The following is a 25,460-nucleotide window of genomic DNA, read 5'->3' as shown; positions in this document are numbered from 1 at the left end:
GCCACAACAGTGAGAGGCCCGCGTACCGAAAAAAAGAAGAGACACCAGGGTGAATCCTCTTTCTCTCTCTTTCCTGCCATGTAAAGATTCAGTGAGAAGGCAGCCATCTCTACAAGCCAGGGAGACATTCCTAACCAGAAACCAACCACGCAGGCACCTGGATGTTGGACATCTAGCCTCCAGAACTATGAGAAAATTAATTTCTGCTGTTTAATCCATTCAGTCTATGGTATTTTGTTATGGTAGCCTGAGCTAAGACGAAGTATTTCAAAAGCAGAGGCAAAATAAAGGCATTTCCAGATAAACAAAAGCTAAGAGTTTTTGTCCCAATAGATCTGCACTACAAACAATGTTAAATGAAGTTCTTCAGGCTGAAGGAAGGAGACACAAGATGGAAATCTGTATCTATAAAGAGGAATGAAGAATACCAGAAATGGTAAATTTTTAAGTAAATATAAAATATTTTTCTTCGTTTCTTTAATTTCTTTAAAAGATAACTGATTATCTAAAGCAATATTAATAATTTACTATGAGGTTTATAAAATATGTGGAAGTGAAATCTGTCAACATTAACACAAAGGACTAGAGAGACAGATGGAAGCACTGATTCAAGATTCTTACGTTACATGTAAAGTGATATATTATTAGTTCATGGGAGACTGTACAAAGTTAAGAATGCATGTTGTATTCCCTAAAGCAACCACTTAAAAAAAAAAAGAGATACAGCTAAAACATCAACAGAGAATATAAAATGGGTTTCCAAAAATGTACTCAATCCAAAATGAAGATGAGAAAGGTAGGCAAGAGGAGAAAAGAAATCAAATGGGAATTAAAAGGCAGAGACTGTCAAACTAGATGAAATAAAAGCAAGAGCTTTTGTTTTTTACACTGGCAAAAAAGAATAACCATTTATTAAAGTAGATACAGAACACCCGTTTCCTCAGATTTTAATACTGCTTTACATATTGTGTTTGTGAAACAGTCCCTATTATAACATGTTTATAAACCCAAATTTCAACTGATTACAGATTTTTCACTTGTCAAACACATAGTTAATAATCTTGAGAGGAAAATACATCAAAGGAATTTATACGATTATAGAAGTTCTTTTTATACATGTCTCATGGAAGATACATTTATTACTTTTTAGATTCAAACTGGTTGATAAACTTCTTGTGGTTGAGGTCCTTCATTTTATTTTTTGTGATAAGAAAATCCAAAATTATTAATGTTGAATTTCTCATTGTACATTCATCTAAAAACACAGTAAAAAAAAACTTGTAAAGATTGTAGATTGGTTAATTTAGGTGTTTTATAGTGGCTTATTATCTAATTAACTGACTGCTGGGGATATCTGCTGGAGAAGGAAGAAAAACAATCTGGAGAAAATTCTCCCATTTATTTATATCTGATAAACAAATAAAATGAAAAGAACAAAGAGCTGCAAAGCCACATGATGCTATTTCTGGCCTAGTCCATTAGGTCCTGATGAACATTTAAAGTGTTTTCTTTTTCATAAAGGTAAAAATCTGAAAAGAAAGACACATTGTAGGGACTTCCCTGGTGGCACAGTGGTTACGAATCTGCCTACCAATGCAGGAGACACAGGGTTGAGCCCTGGTCTGGGAAGATCCCACATGCCGCGGAGCAACTAAGCCCATGTGCCACAACTACTGAGCCTGCGCTCTACAGCCCGCGAGGCACAACTACTGAGCCTGCGTGCCACAACTACTGAAGCCCGCGTGCCTAGAGCCTGTGCTCCACAACAAAGAGAAGCCACCACAATGAGAATCCCACAGACCACAACAAAGAGTAGCCCCCACTCACCGCAACTAGAGATAGCCTGTGCACAGCAACAAAGACCCAACGCAGGCAAAACATAAATTAATTTTTAAAAAAAAGAGGAAAAAAAAAGAGAAACACACATTGTATGTTTTTTCCCAAAATAGATTTTACAAAAATATATACACATAATATATAGAAGCTGAAATTATTCAAAACCAATAAACAAAACACCACAGAAGAATAAGTGGGCACAGCATAGAGGTTATAAAATGTCCCCATAGCAGTTTGGGGGCTTCCCCCTCCTTTACCCATTTCATGATTTTACAATCAGACCTATGCATCATCAAGCCTGAAATAAAGGCACTAGTGACATCAGCTAGTGCAAAGAGTTCAGATATTTCTTTAAGTATAAAATACTTCAAATGAGTAGATGAAAATGCAAAATGGCACATTTTTTCAACTCATAAATGTGTGCAAGGTACAAACTTCACTTTATCTTGGATTAAAGACCTAAATGTAACGCCAGAAACTATAAAACTCTTAGAGGAAAACATAGGCAGAACACTCTGACATAAATCACAGCAAGATCCTTTTTGACCCACCTCCTAGAGAAATGGAAATAAAAACAAAAATAAACAAATGGGACCTAATGAAACAAAAGCTTTTGCACAGCAAAGGAAAACATAAACAAGAGGAAAAGACAACCCTCACAGTAGGAGAAAATATTTGCAAATGAAACAACTGACAAAGGATTAATCTCCAAAATTTACAAGCAACTCAAGCAGCTCAATATCAAAAAACAAACAACCCAATCCATAAATGGGCAGAAGACCTAAATAGACATTTCTCCAGAGAAGATATACAGATTGCCAGCAAACACATGAAAGGATGCTCAACATCACTAATCATCAGAGAAATGCAAATCAAAATTACAATGACGTATCACCTCACACCAGTCAGAATGGCCATCATCAAAAAATCTACAAACAAGAAATGCTGGACAGGGTGTGGAAAAAAGGGAACCCTCTTGCACTGTTGGTGGTAATGTAAATTGATACAACCACTAGGGAAAACAGTATGGAGGTTCCTTAAGAAACTAAAAATAGAACTACCATATGACCCAGCAATCCCACTACTGGGCATATACCCTGAGAAAACCCTGAGAAAAAACAATAAGAGTCATGTACCACAATGTTCATTGAAGCTCTATTTACAATAGCCAGGACATGGAAGCAACCTAAGTGTCCATTGACAGATGAATGGATAAAGAAGATGTGGCACATATATACAATGGAATATTACTCAGCCATAAAAAGAAATGAAATTGAGTTATATGTAGTGAAGTGGATGGACCTAGAGTCTGTCATACAGAGTGAAGTAAGTCAGAAAGAGAAAAACAAATACCGTATGCTAACACATATATATGGAATCTGAAAAAAAAAAAAAAAGGTTCTGAAGAACCTAGGGGCAGAACAGGAATAAAGACACAGATGTAGAGAACAGACTTGAGGACACGGGGCGTGGGAAGGGTAAGCTGGGACGAAGTGAGAGTACCATGGACATATATACACTACCAAGTGTAAAATAGATAGCTAGTGGGAAGCAGCCACATGGCACAGGGAGATCAGCTCAGTGCTTTGTGACCACCTAGAGGGGTGGGATAGGGAGGATGGGAGGGAGATGCAGGAGGGAGGAGATACGGGGATATATATATATATTTTTTTTTTAATTTAGAAAAGAAAAAATAAATTAAAAAAACAAACTTTAAATATAAGCTCACAAATAGGTTAAAAGTAAAAAGGTGGAATAAGATGCACCATGCAAAACTAAGAATAAGAAAATGGAAGCAGCTATATTAATGTCATCAGAGTAGACTTCAGAACAAGGATTAGCACCAGGATAAAGAGGGATGTTACATAAGATAAAAACATCATTTCAGGGCTTCCCTGGTGGCACAGTGGTTGAGAGTCTGCCTGCCGGTGCAAGGGACACGGGTTCATGCCCCGGTCCGGGAAGATCCCACATGCCGTGGGGCGGCTGGGCCCGTAAGCCATGGCCGCTGAGCCTGCGCATCCGGAGCCTGTGCTCCGCAACGGGAGAGGCCACAACAGTGAGAGGCCCGCATACCGCAAAAACAAACAAACAAACAAAAAACATCATTTCATCAAGAACACATAACAATCTTCAATGTTTATGTACCTAATAGGAGAGCTTCAAAATCACTGAAGCAAAAAAGTGATCCAACTAGCAGAAGAAACAAATTATATTTTGAGATGTTAACACTTCTCTCTCAGTAACTGACAGAAGACAAAGACAAAAATATCAGTAAGGATAAAGAAAACTTGAACAATGCTATTAACCAACCTAAACGTAACTGAAATTTATAGATCACCAAACCGTAAAACTAAAAAGCTACGCACTCTTTCCAAATGTACATGAAACATTAATCAAAAAAGACCATATTCTGAGCCGTAAAAATAAAAGGTCTAAAAAATTTTCAAAATTGAAATCGTAAAGAGTTGTTCACTACAATAAAATTAAATTAGAAATCAAAAATAATGTAGTTCACCAAATAAATGATGAAGATAATACTGTAGATATATTAGTGGATGATCACCTTGCATTGTTCTGGAAGGCTTTGTAACAAGAAAGAATATAGACTGACACATAAGATCTGGAGAATATTTCTCAGATACATTCTTTATATAACAAACCCTGTTACAATGCATTATAAAAAATGGTAATAGCAGTAGTACTAATTGCTATGCAGTGGCCTAATATTTTACATTTATTTATGATATAAATTTATCAACCTGCATGCCCACAAATTGATAGTACGGTGATAGCTAAGTTCATAATGCTGATCCTCAGGATTTATTAAGCTTTGAAGTACTTTCTAATTCAATGGTACATCATTTAAGTACTATGCATTTTTATTGTTTTCTAATTCTTAGATGTATAGTATTTATCTATTGTACAGAACTTGTTAAACCCCATGTGTCAAAGTTTGAAAGGCATCTATAGAACTGGATAATGTATACTAGAAAAAAAAACAGCCCATGAAAAGCCATATCTCTAAAATTATATATAGCTCATTAGTAAAAACCTCTCAAGAAGGTTATTAATTATCTTTAGGTATCAAAAATATTTAAAATATTAATACTAAATAAGCCCTTTGATTTAGTAATCCCACTTCAAAGAATCAATCCTAAAATAAAGATGTTATCAAAGATTAGACTTAGGAATAGAGATATTCATTCTAACATTGTGTATAATTGCAAAAAATTGTAAACAAACTGCAGGATAACGAGAAGTTATTAGGTATAGCCATATAATGGGAGAGTATATATCCATTTACAATCATTCTTTTGAATAATTTTAAAGACAAAGATATTCACAACATAATGCAAATAAAGTGAAAAAAACAGGACATCAAACTATAAAGCATAATCTGTGTTTTATATAAGTATGTTGGCTGTTGGCTGTGTTTAAATATTCATATAAAAAAGAAGTAAATTCACCAAGACTATGACATTAAAGGTGATTTTAATTTTTTTATGTTAATATTTCCAAGTTAATGTTTCTACAATGTACATGTTTATTAAAATCAAAAAAAATTTTAATTACATACAGTTTAATGACCAAATATGAAGTTTAATACCATGAATAATGCCTTCAAAAACTTCTTTGGAGTAATACAGTTTAAAATTCGCACCGTTAAAAATAGGTTATAAATGACTAAAGAAGTTTCTCATGGGAATGATAATCATACAGCAATACATCTACACAACTGATCGGCAGAAACTATGTAAAGAAAAATAGTAATATCACAGATTATTTAGTAAAATGCCATAGGCTGTAAGAAAAGGCAAGTTACATGACAAAAATCATTAAATACCAACTCGACATACACTGACATATACAAATGAACACACTTCACTAATATAAGACCACTGTAATTGAGACCAATATGTTGCTCCAAGATCCCCAAAAACTCAATACCTGAATAGCAAATTGACTTAGAACAGTAGTCTTCTCAACTAATTCAGATTCAATTAAGGATAAGGGTTATAATTTCAGTTTGCTTTTCTTTTCAGACTAATAACTCCAAACAGGAAAAAAAAAAGTGTGGGGGGGTACTTTTACTGAATGATGAAATAAACAAGATGTTGTGTTCTCCTATTGTTTAATGTAGGTATTCTCAATTAACTTTCGAAACAACTCTAAGGAGTTCCCTGGTGGTGTGGTGGTTAAGAATCTGCCTGCCAATGCAGGGAACACGGGTTCGAGCCCTGGTCCGGGAAGACACCACATGCCACGCAGCAGCTAAGCCCATGTGCCACAACTACTGAGCCTGTGCTCTAGAGCCTGTGAGCCACAACTACTGAAGCCCGCGTGCCTAGAGCCCATGCTCCACAACAAGAGAAGTCACTGCAATGAGAAGCCTGTGCACCACAACTAAGAGAAACGCCCTCTCATCACAACTAAAGAAAGCCCATGAGCAGCAACGAAGACCCAATGCAGCCAAAAATAAAGAAATAAATTAATTAATTAAAACAAAAAAAATAACTCTAAAAGTGTTTTCACTTTATGAGGACATTCACAGAGGTTAAACAACATGCTCAAGGTCACACGGCTAAAAGAAGGGATTTAAAGATCTAATGTTATATCTGTAAGTAAGTCCATGGTCTTTCTAGTAACCCAGGTTTCTCACTAGATTGAAAATTTCAAGTAATATAATGTACAAGTCATGGTATTTCTTCTTACAGTTAGTAAACGTCTTCAAAAGTCCTGTATATTCCCAAAGGGGGAAATAAGACAATGAAAGAAAAATGCAGTTAGAGGGTAGAGTCATCTTTGTCTCTCCTCTCTATATCTGATGTAGCTCTTCCATCATTTTGGAAGAAGGAGAGGGAAAAAGAAACAAAGAAAGAAGAAAAAGGGCAAAAGGCACATAAGTGTGGAGAAAGAAGAGCAAGAGAGGAAGAACAACAAGGGGAACAGAAGAGACACATAAGAGTGAAAAAAAGAAAAGAATAATGATAGCCAAAGAACTGGCCAAAGAGTCAAAGCCAGACAGAGACAGAGGTGGAAAGTGCAGAGGAGGAGAAAGAAATAGCCATTGAAAGGGGGGGACAGTACGGGGGTAGGAGGAAACACAAGCAGCCAGAAAGAGAAAGAGAGACAGATGACTATCAGCTACATAGTCAGCAAAAGAGGAACAGAGAGTCACAGAGACAGAGGGAAAAAGCCATACAAACAGTGGGTAATACAAACATATCTGGGGCTTTGTCAGCACCTAATCTGGTGGACAGCAGCTCAGACAATTTCTTATCTTTCTTCACCCTGATGACAAATCTCCACTATTTCCCCGCCCCTTTTGGGGGTGCGGGTGGAGGGGAGTCAGTGTAGGAGGGCCATGGAGAGTGGAAAATTAGAGGAAGAAGATGAATTTATTACTCCAGGTCACAATATGACCTTTATAAAAAAGCAATTTCAAATTCAGAAGATTCTTTAATAGACAAATCAGTGAATTGTTATACCATATGTAAAATCTAAAATGCACAAAAACTGTGGTCCTTTTTAAAAAGTAGTTGTTAAAAATTCAATTGCTTGTAGAAAACTTTGTGAAAACTATCAAAATTTCATGAATGTCCAAAAAAGGCATATGAGTAAATAAAAATAGCAACAAACAAATCACTTCCTTTAAGCTTCTTTGAAGTAAACTTTAACTGTAATAGCTAAGTAATTCTCAAGCTTTTTTGAGCAGTAAATCAGATCAAATCACTTTCCTACTTAAAACCCTATAATGGCTTCCCATTAAAATTACGATAATATTGACACTTGTTACCATGGACCTAAAATCTTACCTAATCCAGCTCCTTCCTACCTCTCTGACCTCACTTCCTATCACTCTCCCCATTTCTCACTATGTCACATAGCTTTCCTTCTCTTCTTTGACTACTACCACCAGCTAGTTAACATTTGAAGGCCTTACCCTTTTCCTCTACCTGGTATGCTCTTACGCTGGCTTCTCACACAGCTGGCTCCTCCTCATTCAAATCTTAGTTCATATTTCATATCATCTCAAAGTGTCTTTCCTTGATTGCCCTATAAATAACACTTATTCTACCCAAACCCCCAGGTATTCTCTATCCTGTCACCTTGCTTTTTTTTTCTATAACATTCATCAATCTATGCAAGTATTTTAATCATTTAGAAATAAAGTTGGCATATGCTTACACATGAAAATATTGATATTAGCTCTAAGGGGAATGATGCTGTTCCTTATTTACTGTTATATCCCCAGGGCCTAGGATATGGTACATAGCAGGTGCTCAAATAATTGAATGAACAAATGAAAAAGTACAATATGATTTTATATTATAAATAAAGGATGAGTAAGAAAAAAAAAAATCCCTTGAAGGATCTTCACAAACAGCTACAGATTGTCATAGTTGAAAACTCCCAGCCCTAGAGGAATTTTAGTCTCCAAACACTCTAGGCACATGCCATACCGGCCATGGTATGAATGTTTTATACATTATAAAGCTTACTAAAACAGGAACCTTATTTTAAATTTTTGGATGTCAAATTTCTAACTACTGAATTAGGCTTAAAAATCTTTTTAATTGATAGATTTTAATTATAACAATACATATTCAGTAGTCATTGTAATAGATGCAAATCAGTACACTAATCAGATCCTCAATTCTTGAATTTAAATTAGCATTCTCAGCCCAATGTTTTGGTATATTTGTGTCCTATATGTTGCTTAGAGAAAGCCAAGATCATTTTTTATACCTATTTTATTGGAAGCATTAAAATTTAAAAAGACCCTCATTAACTAACATGCAATAAACTCAAAGCTGAAACAAATAAAATATTAAACATGAAACAGGAACTGAACAAAATGCCTATTCACACATATCTTGAAAAGTATGCCTAATAAAGAGAGAGTTTTGTGGACACATAGTACACTGCAAGCAGTAAAGCTTGCATATCACTACCCTACATTTTAAGCCTCCTCATCTTGTAAAACATGAATGATATTTACAAGCTTTCAAGTGGCCTCCTAAAGAGTAAAATCAGAGCACAGATTAAGTCATATAAGATTAGAAAAGCCTGAAGACAGAAACAGATTCGATGTTTGCTAGTCTCAAATTCCAAGGTCTGCATTTTCCTTTCCTTTGCTCGAATTCTATTCCCAGAGATACATGATATAAAGAGAAAAAATAATTGTCACTACAAGATGTTACTCCTATTTTCTTCATTTCTTCTCACTCCTGCCTTCATTAAGGACTTACTATAAGATGATGGACATGAGGCTTTTAACAAATTTAATGTGGGTATTTGGAATTAATTTTTGAAATTATCTGGCAAGCTGGCCAATGAAAAAAAGCTATAACTCTAAAAACAAAATATTCTTTCTACTACCAAAGAAACAACAAAGTCCCACCTACACTCACAGTATAAAATAAAGCATCATATATCTACATACTCTGATATAAACCTTGATGATTAGTTTATATTCAGTTAAATAAATAAAATTAGACAACCAATTTTTAAGAGGATAATATACAGCTTATGACTTTGAATTCATTTTTTAAAAAAGGTAATGTATTTTCACATATAAATTGTATAATCTCTAAAATATAGCCAAAAAAATCTTAATGTAAAATCCAAACAAGTAAAATATTATCAATTCTACTTTATTGAGGGCCAAAGCTCCTACATAATAACATGCAAGAATTTTAAATTCTTGAAAGCAAGTGTCAAGTACTATACACAATTTCCATACACAGCAGGTAGCAAAGCAAGAAAAGAACTGACACAGTTACTCTCCTTAAAAGAGACATACAATAGAGAACTGTTATACAGCGCTAGCATACTACAGATCTATGCATTAAAGATGTTGTGGCTATTAACAGTTTAAACCTTTACTGTATTTTACTAATTGGTACATAGAACTTTAAAGCTTTTGAAAGATAAAACATTCCAGTCAGTTCAATTCTCCAGCATTGTTCAAGTATTCCAAGTAGGAACAAAGAGGAAAATAAATCTGCTTTAATTGCTGAAGAATCACAGATAATAGAGATGGTTGAATACTGCAGAGGAAAGATCTTTTGTTCCTTAAACAATTTTAATAAAGAAAGATCATTCTGTATTTAAGTTTAAATGGTTCCTGTCTGCATATTAAAACTATTATAACATTCATTTCGTCTGTATTTAGTTAGTACAAGTTTTATATAGCTTGACAGTATGCGAAAATAACTTATTTTAATTGGGAGTATATTTTAGAACACAAAGTTCTGTATTTACCAATATAATTTTATTTAAAATAACCGTATATAATAATTGATCTGACTTGTTTTAATCAGTGTTAAATGTAAGAGTTAACTGAAGTTGTTTTAAAACTAATGACATGCCATTAATAAGAGTACAAATATTTCTATTTAAATGATCGATTAATTCTATTAATTTAATAGAATTCAGTAATTTAAGAGCATGTTTTACCCATAAAACAAGCTATTTTAATATAAGTTCAAATGCTGAGGTATACTATGTCATGTAACAGGAATATTATATACAATTTAATAATCTTCTAAACATGTAAGCAATCACTTACTATGGGGATTAATGCTACTGGTACATAATACATTTACTGATTAACCTATACCAAAAGTGCAGAAGGAAACACATTTATTTCTAGCTATACTAAGTCTTAACGTTTTTCATTACTTGAATTTTTTATATTTTCCAAAATCAATGCCCTCCCACCCTCCACACACACACACACACACACACACACACACACACACACACACACACACACACCAGTACTTGAAAAAAGGCCAATTAAAGAATGGCCATTTCACTATAAAATTTACACTACCAAAATCATTAGTCATTACTTCTTCCTTAGAATTTTAAGCAATAGTATTGCTACAATCTTAAAAGCTATTCACCAATTTTCTTCAGTAGTTCGTGGGTAACGTAAAACCAACAGAGAGCAGTACATTGTAAAAAACTATTGCTGTTTTTAAAACCTAAAACTATATTGCATACTAAGATTTATATATAGTCAACACTTTTCTTTTTAATAGTCTCATCTAAATACAAGAATATAAATAAGCATCTGTAAAGTAAAAAACATGAAAAAACATTATTCCATATTTAGTGCAAGTCTTAAAGAAAAAAAACTTTCATGCTAAACTGCCACCATGGAAGGTTCTCAAAGGCTACTATTCTTTGATGTAAAATGAAATACTACTTAGTGAATAAAACATAAAAAACTCCTGTCTACCCTTCAAAGAGACATATCCTTTGACCCGGTACTCCAGACTAAAGCCTTGAAATTTTTGCACAAGAATGCTGCGTGCGGAAAGTCCAGACAAAACAGACACTTGAGATGCTAGAAGGCTGTATAACCCCAATCGCAGACACTACTCCTTCCAATAATCTAGCAGAGATAGCGCTGCCATACACCAAAAGAAAGTAATCTCACCAAAAGAAAACTGACCCCTTAAAAAAAAAAAAAAAAAAGCAAGCAGTCAAAGCAAATATAAGCCTTTAACTTAGGTTTATCTTTTTGTGCAGGTCACCTCTTAATGACCAATTTTTTAATTCAAGTTTCCAGACTTATAAAAAGTTTTCATCTATAAACTTTGAATATTGTAAGAGGCAAAAATAACATAAAACAAATACTGGTGCTGCAAATATGGATTTATTTTGAAAGACTTGCAAAAATCATTCATTTTTAAAATTTCTTACAGTAATACAAGCAATGAAAAAATTCAAAACTTATTAAAGTGACAATAAATTTATATTAAATAACTTGCTGCTTGCAGACATTCTAAAACAGGAATATTTGTTGGCTGAATGTGTTAATAACATGTGCTTAATCAAGTAGCAATTAATTATTGCACGTATCAACAAGTAACAAACCTTTAACTGCTGTGTTATTGCTATTTGGAAGTAACTGTCAAACAGCCAAACAAAAAATTGGCAATATTCAAAACACTGACTCTATTTATTTTATATGCACACCTAATTTTTAAATAAAGATATTAATACAGACTACTTAAAACATCTAAAATATTAGGATTTTACATTAATAGTGTGTACTATCATGTAATTTTTCAAAAGAAAAAAAAAAGTTTAGAAATCGTAGCCATCATTCACACCCCACGCCACAGATTTGAGATTTACAGATAGCTAAAAAAAATTTTCCTTTCTTACATGCTTGTATGTTGAGATTGCATGTATAACTAAGTGTAACACCTTTATAAGATTTAAAACAGGTGGTGCTTAATAGTTTTTAGATAAAATAACCAAGTACCTAAATGAAAACAAACCACTGAACGTATCAATATAAACACTGAAGGATAGTGCCTGGCACACTTAAGTGCTCAGTAAGTATTTACTGAATAAATAAATGAAGAATGAAGGAAAGATAGCATATAACATAATTTTATGGAAGTAATATACTAATGTCAAACTATTAAGGCTTTTTTCACATTATTTTTATTAATAAACTGAAATCAATTCTTATTTTATCGGGGTAGTTTTTTATTTTTGTATGTTAAAAGATTAACTATAGCAGTTCATAGCTAATATAAGGTAATGGTGAAAAACAGGAATTAGTATTTTTAAAACACTTAATACAAATGATTAAAAAGCAAATCAAAAATGTACCTATGCAGGTCTAAGTTATGCTTTAGTTGCTTTGTGGGGGAGCCTTTACTCACTCTTCAAAGAGTACTGAAAATTTAACTTCTCTCTTTTGTATAATACAAGTGAATATAAAAAGACAATGTGTTCATTGGACTTGTGTATTCATCAAATGTACTGAAAGGAGACTGGGGTGGGGTGGCATAAAGAAAAAAAAGTTACTCTCTTAATAAGCACAAAGGCAAAGACATTCTTCACCCAACCTCCACAGCACAGCAGCTCCTGCCACAAAAAACAAGGGCCTAGCAAACAACCATTCGTTAGCTTTCCTTGTTATCTGTAGAAGTATCACATATTTGAAAATAATAATGGTGCAACCCATGAAAGTTGCATCACGCAAAATTTTTTTTAAACACTGTGCTTCTACATAAATCAACAAGATTATTCTAAGACACTGTCATCACCTCTTTTGATAGTTAACATTTTATTAGTTGCAAGAATAAATGAAAAGGATAGTTAGCAATTTATACACGAGAGAAGATATTAAGAATGACTGATTAAAAATTTACCATGTGCTCTGACATAAAATTCATTATTAGCAGTAATCCAGGTATTACTATAATTTTATTCTCTGAAGATTTGTTTTCTAACAATGTGAACATTAGGTATAGTTCTAAAATGACAGAATAGAATTCTTTACACTAGAAAATGCTAAGCAGACTTTACCCCTCTACATTCTATTCCTAAAAGAAAGGATAGGATGCAAGTTGTCAATATACAACTGATGCGCAGAATAAAACGTTTTTTCTTTGTATGGTATCGACATCCACAAAACATTATAAAAATTCCTTTAATTTGTTATGTTATATATATTAAATTCTGCCTGTCAGATATAACAGTAAAAAAAGAAAGAAAGAAAATTAAAGTTTACTTGGTGACATGCCCCTAGAGCTAATCTAATAACAGTTTAAAATAATAAGCATTATAGGGAGTTCCCTGGTGGTCCAGTGGTTGAGAATCCACCTTTCAACGCAGGGGACACGGATTTGATCCTTGGTTGGGGAACTAAGATCCCACACGCCGCAGGGCAACTAAGCCCACGTGCTGCAACTACTGAGCCCGTGAGCCACAACGAAAGATCCTGTGTGCCACAACTAAGACCTGACGCAGCCAGAAATAAATATTTTTTTAAATAATAATAATAAGCAGTATATACTTAAGATTTAAGAAATGAAACATGACGGGACAAATAAAAAAGGGTCTGAGGTTCTAGCTCTCCATGAAATCCACGTAAGAAGAAGTATGAGGACCTAAGTTTTAAGTTGCCTTACTAGACTGCTAAGATTAAAAAAACAGAGGTGGGGCTTCCCTGGTGGCGCAGTGGTTGAGAGTCCGCCTGCCGATGCAGGGGACGCGGGTTCGTGCCCCAGTCTGGGAAGATCCCACATGCCGCGGAGCGGCTGGGCCCGTGAGCCATGGCCACTGAGCCTGCGTGTCCGGAGCCTGTGCTCCGCAACGGGAGAGGCCACAACAGTCAGAGACCCACATACAGCAAAAAAAAAATAATAAATAAAAAATAAGAGAACAGAGGTAATAATCCCCACCATATCCTGCACGATACATCTGAAGTATCATGAGAAATCCTGGCAACATTTTAAAAGGGATTCAGTCAAACTGGAAGGTAATCAAGATGATGAATTAACTGAAACTCATGTAAAATGAACCAAAGCCCTGGGGATGTTTAAGCCAGAAAAGAGAAGACTTAGGAAAATGATTCTCAAACATTTTGGTCTCAAGACTCCTTTACACTCTTAAATATTATGGAACCCCAATGAGATTTTGCTTATATGAGATATACCTATAGATATTTATCATACAAGAAATTAAAATGGAGAGAAATTTAAACATAAACTTAGTCTAAAATAATAATAAATCGATTATATACTAATATAAATAACATTATAAAAGTATATTTCAAAAACTAAAAATTTGAGAAGAGTAGCACTTTTGAAATCTCTAATGTCTAGCTTAATAGAAGACAGCTGAATTCTGACTTCTGTTCTTATATTCAAACTGTTGGCTAAGTTGTCTTGCTTACTATATATGAAGAGAACTCATCCCTGCACAGGTATGTAATTAGAGGAGGGAGCAATATTTTAATAACCTTAATATTTTCATTCTCTCATTAAATCCATGGTTGGTTCTTGCACTTTAATTGAAAATTTTACCAGGACTTCCCTGGTGGCGCAGTGGTTAAGAATCCGTCTGCCAATGCAGGGGACATGGGTTCGATCCTGGCCCAGAAAGATCCCACATGCCACAGAGTGACTAAGCCTGTGCGCCACAACTACTGAGCTTGCGTTCTAGAGCCTGCAAGCCACAGCTACTGAAGCCCGTGTGCCACAACTGCTAAATTCCGCGAGCCTAGAGCCCGTGCTCCACAACGAGAAGCCACCACAATGAGAAGCCCACACACCGCCACGAAGAGTAGCCCCCGCCTGCCATAACTAGAGAAAGCCCGTGCACAGCAACGAAGAGCCTACACAGCCAAAATAAGTAAATAAATTTATTTAACAAAAAAAAAAAGAAAAAGAAAGTTTTACCCATTCATGATTTTATAACCATCATATGTTAGTTACGGAAAATACTGGTTCACAGAAGTATGCAGATCTTCCAAATGTTAACATATTTCATTACACAGTATTTTAAAAGTCACATTCATTAATATCACTACCAGTCCCATTAGAACAGTCCTTAAGTACTGGGAAGTTGTCGAGCTCATTCAGATCAGTGGCAGAATCAAGTTCTACAAAAATTCTAATTTTCACTCCAAAGCTTGAAGTTTATCATGGGCAACACTTCCTGTAAGTGACAGGTTTATTTCTGAAAAGATGTCTGCCACGTACTGAATACTGAATAACCATAATGTGTCTGTCATCTGTTATTGTTTTTTCACCTAAAAGGTGTTCCATGAAGAAAAGGACTAGGTTCAGTTTGCAACGGCAACTCAACCATACAAGATTTTCCTTGATACAACTGTACTTCGGTATGCCGAAGAGTTTTACGCATACTTCTGTTTTGCTACATGGAACATAAAAAAGGTGTACATGCAGAATTGAGATTTTTAAAAATTAATAATTTTCACTGCTTCATCAAAGACATTAAGTGAAACTAGATTCTTTTTTAAGAAACCTCAAATGCAGGGAAGTGAAGGATACAATGACAGGTCGCACAGTTAGGGCCACTGCCTTTATTTACACTAAGGTGCTAACAGTTTTGCCACAGTTGCATACGTGTCAAAGTCAACACACTGAAAAGGGCAAATAAAGTCTTTGAATAATTATGAAAATAGTTTGACTCTGTGGACCTTCTATAAGGGTTTTGCTCCCTCGGCCCCCCACCACTCTTTGAGAACCACTGATTTAGGACCAAAGAGCTGTTTTCAAATATACAGAAAGCTATCACGTAGAAAATGGCATGCCCCATGTATTATTAGGGCAGATCTTTTTTTTTTAAATAAATTTATTTATTTATTTTTATTTTATTTTTGGCTGCATCGGGTCTTTGTTGCTGCGTGCGGGCTTTCCTCTGGTTGTGGTAAGCAGGGGCTACTCTTCATTGTGGTGCACAGGCCTCTCACTGCAGTGGCTTCTCGTTGCGGAGCACAGGCTCTAGGCGCGTGGGCTCAGTAGTTGTGGCATGCAGGCTCAGTAGTTGTGGCTCTTGGGCTCTAGAGCGCAGGCTCAGTAGTTGTGGAGCACGGACTTAGTTGCTTGGCGGCATGTGGGATCTTCCCAGGCCAGGGATCGAATCCGTGTACCCCGCATTGGCAGGCAGATTCTTAACCACTGTGCCATCAGAGAAGCCCAAGGGCAGATCTTGAACCAATGGACATTATTTATAAAGAAACAGCTTAGCACCAAATTAAGAAACAACCTTTTCCCTTTAAAAAAACTGATGAACAGTAAAACCCACCCTTTATAGTGTACAGTTCTGTTTTTTTCTAACAAATGCATCACAAAAAATACCGGTTTTGACCAAAAAATCAACACAACAATCAAGATATAGAACAGTCCTCCATCACCCCCTAAAATTTTCTAATGCCCATTATAGTTAATTCCTCCTCCCACATCCAATCCTGAAAACCACTCATCAGTTTTTTGTTCCTAGAGTTTTGCCTGTTCTAAAATGTCAAATGAATGAAATCACACAGTATGTACGTAGCCTTGGAGTCTGGCTTCTTATTAGCATAAAGCATGCTAATAAGCATGCTAATAAGAAGCATGTTTGTTCCTAATCAGTGTGCAGAAATCCACTGACAGAGTGTTTCCAGTTACTGGAATTATTAATAAAGCTATTAAAAACATTTACATGCGGGATTTTGTGTAAACATAGATTTCATTTCACTTCGGTAAATATTCAGAAGTGAGACTACTGAATTATATGGTAAGCATATGTTTATAAAAAACTGCCACACTATTTTCCAAAATAGTTGTACCATTTTGCATTCCTATGAGAGTTCTAGTAGCTCTGCATCCTTGCTAGCATTTGGTATGGTCAGTTTTTTTAAGCCATTCAAATAAGTGTGTTGTGGGAGCTCATTGTAGTTTTAATATGCAATTTCATAATCACTAATGATGTTAAGCATCTTTTCATGCGTTTATTTCCCATCTGAGTATCTTCTGGGTAAAGTGTATGCTCATTTTTATTTAAGTTAATATCTTATTATTTAGTTATAAGTGATTTATTTTCAGATACAATTCCTTTATCAGATAACATGTTTGTCAAATATTTTCTCCCAACCTATGGCTTGTCTTTTCATTCTTTTAACAATGTCTTTCAAAGCAATTTGAAAGAAAATTTTATTTGTGAAGAAGTCCAACTTCATAATTTTTTAAAAAATAAATTATGCTTTGGTGTTATAGCTAAAAACTATTTATCCAAACCAAAGTTACAAAGATTTTCTCCTACATTTTCTTCCTCAAGTTTTACAATTTTCAGTTTTATATTTCAGACTATGAGTTTACATCTAGGGCTTTGAGTTAATTCTTAAGTATAGTGCAAGGTATGAATGAAGTTTTTTGTTATTTTTTGGTTTTTTGCATTTGGATATACAATTATTCCATCTTCATTTGGTTTTTTTTTTGATATATTTTTTAAATTTTTATTTATTTATTTTTGGCTGTGTTGGGTCTTCGTTTCTGTGCGAGGGCTTTCTCTAGTTGCGGCGAGCAGGGGCCACTCTTCATCGCGATCCACGGGCCTCTCACTATCGCGTCCTCTCTTGTTGCGGAGCACAGGCTCCAGATGCGCAGACTCAGTAGTTGTGGCTCATAGGCCCAGTTGCTCCACGGCATGTGGGATCTTCCCAGACCAAGGCTCGAACCCGTGTCCCCTGCATTGGCAGGCAGATTCTCAACCACTGCGCCACCAGGGAAGCCCCTTCATTTGTTTTAAAGACTATTTTTTTCTACATAAGAAACACCATTCTAATAATTATGACTGATCAGTAACATAAAGAGCAGCCTCAAAAGAAATGAGAATCAGCTGGAAATTTTTAAAACAGAAGTTTAAGAACCAGTTGTTCAGTCCAATAAAAAAAGGGCAGAACATTAAATTATCCTTCCAACTCTCACTCTATGAAGTCCCGAGAGGAGCATGTCTTAGGGAAGACTTACAGGTCTTCTTCCCTCATGTTCTCAACCCTCACCCTCCAGCAGTTCAGCTTTTATCTAGTTTATTACTAACTGAATTCCCACATCAGATTTCTCCTGAATAAAATGTTAAATAATTTTTTAGATGAAAAACAACCTGATGAAGTAATATAACTAGGTAACATCTAAAGTTATCCTTTGGTTTTAAATTCCTAAGATCCATTTTCTAAAACTAGAATAACCACTGAAATTGGTCCCCAACTAAGTTTAGTCCATATGCTTAATCACTGGGCTTTAATAGGCATACCTGTATTAATTTTAAAAATATATTATATAACAGTGTTCAATAGAAATCATAATAGCTAGTTCCCTTACCTTCCAATTAAGATTCAAGCTTCTATCCAATTTCAGATACAAATATAACAGTAGTCTATAACAGTAGTGTTGAGTAATTAATAAAAATGGTATACTAAGTTAACAAATAGGTTTACCTTATATAATAGTGACATTAAAATGCTGTTTCCACATCTCCTTTTAAAACACTCATGAGGATTTACTTCACATTTTGAAATATTTTTATCATTAATGTTGATATATACATTTTTAGAATCATTTTTTGTTCAAAACGCAAGCATAATTAACTCCAATTGCTCAATATTTCTGGAAGTACCCTTCAGCCCCTGGTCTTGTCACTATGCTACTTATTAAACTCTCCATCCAACAGTGTGTAGGAACAAGAAGACATGAAACCCCTACTGGCTATAACCCCTATGTTACCTATCTGATTACTTAATACTTTCATTTTAATATAAAACTAATTGAATGGCAAAAACTTAGGTTTGAAAATTACCTATGGGTTTCAGTTATCCATATTAAGTATCACTTCAAGAACTATGAATAGGGCTTCCCTGGTGGCGCAGTGGTTGAGGGTCCGCCTGCCGATGCAGGGGACGCGGGTTCGTGCCCCAGTCCAGGGGGATCCCGCGTGCCGCGGAGCAGCTGGGCCCGTGGGACATGGCCGCTGGGCCTGCGCGTCCAGAGCCTGTGCTCCGCAATGGGAGAAGCCACAGCAGTGAGAGGCCCGTGTACCGCAAAAAAAAAAAAAGAAGAACTATGAATAATTATACATAAGACTTCAACTGATTTCAACTGGACTATCACACTGACATTTTGACTACTATACTTCAAGGAAGACATAACAAAGCTAGGGAAAATCTAAAAAGGGCAACAAAATTCATTAAAACTATACAACTGATTTTAGGGGATATCATTAAAAACACAAAATTCAAAGCAGTCTGTATACCTCTCTGGTATGCTTCATAGTACCTTTTTAGAGCAATAGATTGCTGGCTGACTTATTCATTTTGCAAACTGAATAGTAAGAAAAGAACTTACAAGTGCTACTAACAAACTCTCTAAAATTTGAAACTTTATTATAGACAGTAAACCTCATAATACTGGAACAAGAAAGTAATCTCTTGGGGCTTAAAAGAGATGGTCATTGGAAAAGGTAAAATAATAGTACCCTCATTAATTAATGAACATGTGGCATGTGTAAATCCTCCTCCTCTCACACACACACCTGTCTCATTTCTCTTATACTTGACTAAGCAAGTGACATTTGGGTTTTTTGTTTGGTTTTTTGGGGGGGGTTTTAGGCTGAGCCACGTGGCATGCAAGATCTTAGTTCCCCAACCAGGGACCGAACCTAGGCCCTCTGCAGTGGAAGCATGGAGTCCTAACCACTGGACCATCAAGGAACTCCCAGCAAGTGACATTTGATTAACACTTGATGAACAGGTAGATGGTACCTTGATGAAGAGCTAGGGAATTGGTAAAAAGCAGCTGGGCATAATTAACTGAAATCTGAATGCCCTGAAGCAGGAAAGAAGAACAGCAAGTTCCAGGCTTGCTGTGGCTGAAGCACAGAGTGTAAAAGACAGAAGCACAAGATAAACTTAGAAAGATAGGAGTTAAATCACACAAGACCTCAAAGGCCATGATAGGATTTTAATGTTTACTCTCAGGTCAGTAAAAAACACCAAAGGATTTTACACAAAAGGATGACACAAGGAGCATTTTAAAAAGACTATTCTGGTTATCTGTGGAAAGTGAATTAGAGGAAGATTAAAGTATCTATGGAGATCAATTAAGAAACAGGGCAGCAATCTAGGTGAAAAATGATGGTAGCCTTGACTAGGATGATGGCAAGGTCAGGAGGCAGATCTAAGAGATAATTTAAAGACAAAACCAAGCAGTCTTAGGCATAACCAGCCTTCCAAATTGTCTGTACTTATCTATTTATTTATCTATTTATATCTTTAATGGTGCAAACAGAAACTTAAGTGTGACCCATTATTTAAATTATGTTTACAGGTTGAAAATTAAGTGACAAAAGAATGTACAATTAGAAAGAGAGTAGTCAAGAAACATACCCGTATATCTGATAATTGTAAACCAGCTATAAAATGAAAAGCATGTTTATATGATTACACATTTTTACTAGAAGTCTTAGAAACTTTACAAAATTTATGCCATTGTACAATATAGGTATAAATAACAAGCTGCATCTAAAGTAACACCACACACTGAAAAATTTTATAAGTGACGATGACCAAAATTCTATCTGCTGCTGATTAACAGAAGAACCTTACTCATGTATTGTTAGTTGTAATCTCTCATGCATAATGCAGAAATAGGATGTGTGTGTGTACACACACATATATACACACAGTAACAATTACAATAATTGGCTCCAGAAAACCCAATATACTTAATTTTAGATAGTACTGGTAAGTTCTTACAACTTAAATAGGAGTGTAACTGAGAAAATTAAAAATAATATATTCATTACAAAAATAAAAATATTGATTTCTACTTATAAATGCCACAAAAATGGAAGCCTTTTGTAATTTTAATGTTTGTATATATTTGTGTAAAATGCTTAACACAAATTATCTTTTTGTAATGATTATTTCTTCTTAAAATTTATATACACTTTTCCTAGAAGAACCCAGAACACCATCTGAAAAATCTGTTATACAAAAATAACCCTGAAGGCAGAATCCTAGCAGTGTATAGTAGAGAATTCTTACCAATTTTTCATCAACCGTTATGAGTTGCGTGTCTCGAGTTTGGTCCTGTGCCAACCTCCATGTGGAAGTGCTCAGCGACCTGCAGTGAAAGACTTTAAGTTAAAAAGTGATCCATGCAATGAGAAAAGAGAGGCAGACAAATCTTACAGAAACCAGCTACTTTAACAGTATCTGTCTTATAAAACAAAAAGAATAGAAAGAAATAGAAGAGGGCACAAAAATCCTTTTTCTCCCCAATTAGTTCTGTCTGCTGAGTTTCTGGCAGACTCTCACTTGACAGTTCACAACAGGCTGTACTTTATGGCAGTCTATAGGCTCTCTGTCATAGAAGGGCCGCCAGTGACAAGAACTGTTCTGCTCTCTATGAATGCACACTGGCTAGTTTGTCATTACAAGGAAGAAAAATGCAAAGCTATATCAACACTTCTGGAATGCTGATTCCTAAATGATGGCATCAGAAAGAAAAAGAAAAATCTCCATCATATTCTTAATGAACTAAAGTAAAAGTTGTAGAATTTAATTACATAATGGTAACAAAAAGTTCCTTCACTCTAATTTCAAAACAAAAGTTTAAATAGGAATGATTTGCATGATCATTTAAACCAATGTTATTAGTTTAATCCTGTGACCCATTCACAGAATTGAATAAAGTCTGAATAGCTGAAATAGAAATATTAAGTCAGAAATAAAATCAGCACAGAATCTAACTCCTTTGTATTAGCATGGTCCCACTCTCACCCCAAGGAAATTATGAAAAGCTAACAGATTTTTTTTATTTCATGTACACACTGTAGTTTATACTAATGAATGCAATAGCCATCGATGATTGTGACAATTTAGCATTTTAGAATTTTCCAAAATATTAAACCATCCTATGTAGATTTCTCTTTAGAAAGTAAGTTAGTATACACAATTGACTTGAGTTTCCAAACCAACTGAATAGAGTATTCAATTCTTCTATTTAATGCAATATAATCAGCAATAATTCATGCAAAACTTCATGCCAAATGTTCAACTTTCAACAGCTACATTGTACACAGCTTTATAGAAAATCTACCTACTAATAACATAAAGATAACTCATAATACAAAAGGCTTTGTTTCATGAACATATATTTTTTTAAAATATCAATTATTTCCCCTAATTAATACAATCCATTATCACTATAAATACCTTGCTCAGAAATCTATCCATACAAAATACACCTACATGGATATTATTTTAAATTATTTATACAAACAGTTAAAATATATGTTCTAGTTGTTATAATACTAAGGAAGTATAATTAAGTACCTTTTAAAATCTATTTACTCTGGAAATCACTAAGAGCAATAATATGACAATAAGAACATTTTGAGTATTTATAAATAAATCCATATATTGCAAGAAAAAAGTGAGGCAATGATAAGGGAACTCAGGAAAACTTGAAATATTAAAAGTATTAGTAAATGTAGGGACTTCCCTTGTGGTCCAGTGGGTAAGAATCTGCCTTCCAATGCAGGGGACGCGGCTTCGATCCCTGGTCGGGGAACTAAGATCCCACATACCGCAGGGCAACTAAGCCCACACACCACAACTATAAGCCCACGTGCTCTAGAGCCAGTGGGCCACAACTACTGAGTTCACACACCACAACTAGAGAGCCCACGCACCACAACTACTGAGCCTGCGTGCTCTAGAGCCCCCATGCCACACACAGAGACCACACACCACAACGAAAGATCCCTCATGCCACAACTAAGACCCGACACAGCCGAATAAATAAATATTTTAAAAGGAAAAGAAAATATAGCTATATTTCAAGAAAATGGAACTACCTAATTCCTCTAATGAATAGAAGTGTTAGATCAAAATAGTGGAAATTAGATTAAAACTCTGTAATCCACGAACTGTGTAATTTAAAATTATACAGTAGGTTTGACTGATTTAAACAATTTTCTTTTAAATTGTATGTTAAAATCTTATTGTACATTAGTTGTAACCCAAAGTAAATTTTTTAAAATGTTAAAGTATATATACTTTAATGGTAGATATATTTTAATAATTTTAGATTGATCTCCAACTAATCACAAGAATGAAGCTGTATGTCATTTTCTGTAAACAGATAACTATTATAAACAAATACACAGATGAAGAATTATGCTTATATTTTTATCAGCCTGTATGTAAAAGGCAACACAATAAAAGACAAAAGATGTTAAGTAAAATAATATTACCAGAAGAGTTAAAAATAAAAATAGGGCTTCCCTGGTGGCGCAGTGGTTGGGAATCTGCCTGCCAATGCAGGGGACACGGGTTCGAGCCCTGGTCTGGGAAGATCCCACATGCTGCGGAGCGGCTGGGCCCGTGAGCCATGGCCACTGAGCCTGCGTGTCCAGAGCCTATGCTCCGCAATGGGAGAGGCCACAACAGTGAGAGGCTCGCGCACCGCCCGTGCGCCGCAACTGGAGAAAGCCCACGCACAGAAACGAAGATCTAACACAGCCAAAAATAAATAAATAAATAAATAATTTTTAAAAATAAAATAAAATAAAAATTTTTTGTAAGAAAAAGATAGGCTAGAATGCAAAGAAATTATAAGTAGAAATTCTTATTTATTATTTGAAACAATATATTCACATATAATTTATTTCAGAAAAATTTGCCTAAGTAAAAAACACATAATGTATATATGTATACGTGTATATATATGTGCATATGGGTTATATATATTAAGTCATGTGCTAAGTAGCTACTCCTGAAACACAGAGACAGCAATTCTTAAAAAACAAACCTCAGATGTGGAGAAAAATTTTCCTCCAATTCTAGATAGTTAAGGTAGCAACAGAGATCTAGAGTCAATTACAAACACAGCATTTAATTAATTATACCTACAAAATATAATCTACAGTTAATTTTAGATTAAATATGAACTATATAGCAAATATCTTTTTGTTTATTAGCCTGTAAAGAACACCACAACAGTGAAGTGGAAGAAGTAAAGAAAATATTTTTAGTCATATTAGAGTATAAAAACGTTACTAAACAAAATATAAAACCTAGAAAGCATAAAGTAAAAAATGACAGAAGCTACTACAAAAAAACTTCTAAACCAAAATAGTATAAATTAAGAATAAGACAGGTAGGGCTTCCCTGGTGGCGCAGTGGTTAAGCGTCCGCCTGCCGATGCAGGGGACACGTGTTCGTGCCCCGGTCCGGGAAGATCCCACATGCCACAGAGCGGCTGGGCCCGTGAGCCATGGCCGCTGAGCCTGCGCATCCGGAGCCTATGCTCCGCAACGGGAGAGGCCACGATAGTGAGAGGCCCACGTACCACACAAAAAAATAATAATAATAATAAGGTAACAAACAAGAAATCTTTACAACACAAAACAGTAAAGGATCAATATCCAAAATAGGTAGGGAATTCTCTGGCGGTCCAGTGGTTAGGATTCAGTGCTTTCACGGCTGGGGTCCCAGGTTTTATCCCACAAGCTGTGCAACAGGGCTAAAAAAAAAAAGGTAAAAGAGCTCCTACAAATCGGTACACAGGAATAATGAGTTTCAAAGGAGGAAGTCAAACAAGAAAAAAACAACCCAATTACAAATGGAAAAAGAATTTGAAGCCACATTTATCTAAAGATCTACAAATAACCAATAAGCACATGAAAAGATGCTCAACATTACTAATCACTAGGGAAATGCAAGTCAAACCTACAATGAGATATCACTTCATACCCATTAGGATGGTTAGGAAAAAATAAGCATTGGTGGAATATGGAGAAATTGGAACCCTTCTGCATTGCTGGTGGGAATGTAAAATGCAGTTGCTGTGGAAAACAGTATGGCAATTCCTAAAAAAACTAAACAGAATTAACATGTGATCCAGCAATTCCACTTATGGGTATATACCCAAAATAACTGAAAGGAGGGACTCAAACAGATATGTGTAATATTCATAGCAGCATTATTAGCAACAGCCAACAGTCAAATATTAATAATCATATTTTATTGGGCCATGTATCATAATACTAGGAAGTTAAGTGTACATACAGAAATGACTAATATGTAATGATTAGTAAATAAATGGTAATTTTATCTTGCTATTTAGTTCCCCTTTTTTTTTGGCTGCATTGGGTCTTAGTTGGAGCACACAGGATCTTCATTGAGCGTGCGGGATCTTTTGTCTCCACACACAGGCTCTTCGTTATGGCACACAGGCTTCTCTCTAGTTGTGGTGTGCGGGTTTTCTCTTCTCTAGTTGCAGTGTGCA

The 25,460-nt window shown here is 35.1% G+C and overlaps 1 protein-coding gene across 1 annotated transcript in view; it reads right to left on the bottom strand.

The window, feature by feature from the left end:
- The window catches only part of NDUFS4 (NADH:ubiquinone oxidoreductase subunit S4), a 118,429-nt gene that overhangs the window by 49,989 nt on the left and 42,980 nt on the right, over positions 1 to 25,460 (bottom strand). The window contains exon 2 of the mRNA XM_030881956.2: positions 21,209 to 21,287. Within this exon, the coding sequence (XP_030737816.1) occupies positions 21,209 to 21,287 (79 nt within the window). The remainder of the gene's footprint in view (positions 1 to 21,208; positions 21,288 to 25,460) is intronic.

This window comes from Globicephala melas, chromosome 3, assembly GCF_963455315.2.
Source record: "Globicephala melas chromosome 3, mGloMel1.2, whole genome shotgun sequence".
In the NCBI taxonomy this organism is placed as follows: Eukaryota; Metazoa; Chordata; class Mammalia; order Artiodactyla; family Delphinidae; genus Globicephala; species Globicephala melas.
This window is presented reverse-complemented; position numbering and strand designations above follow the sequence as displayed.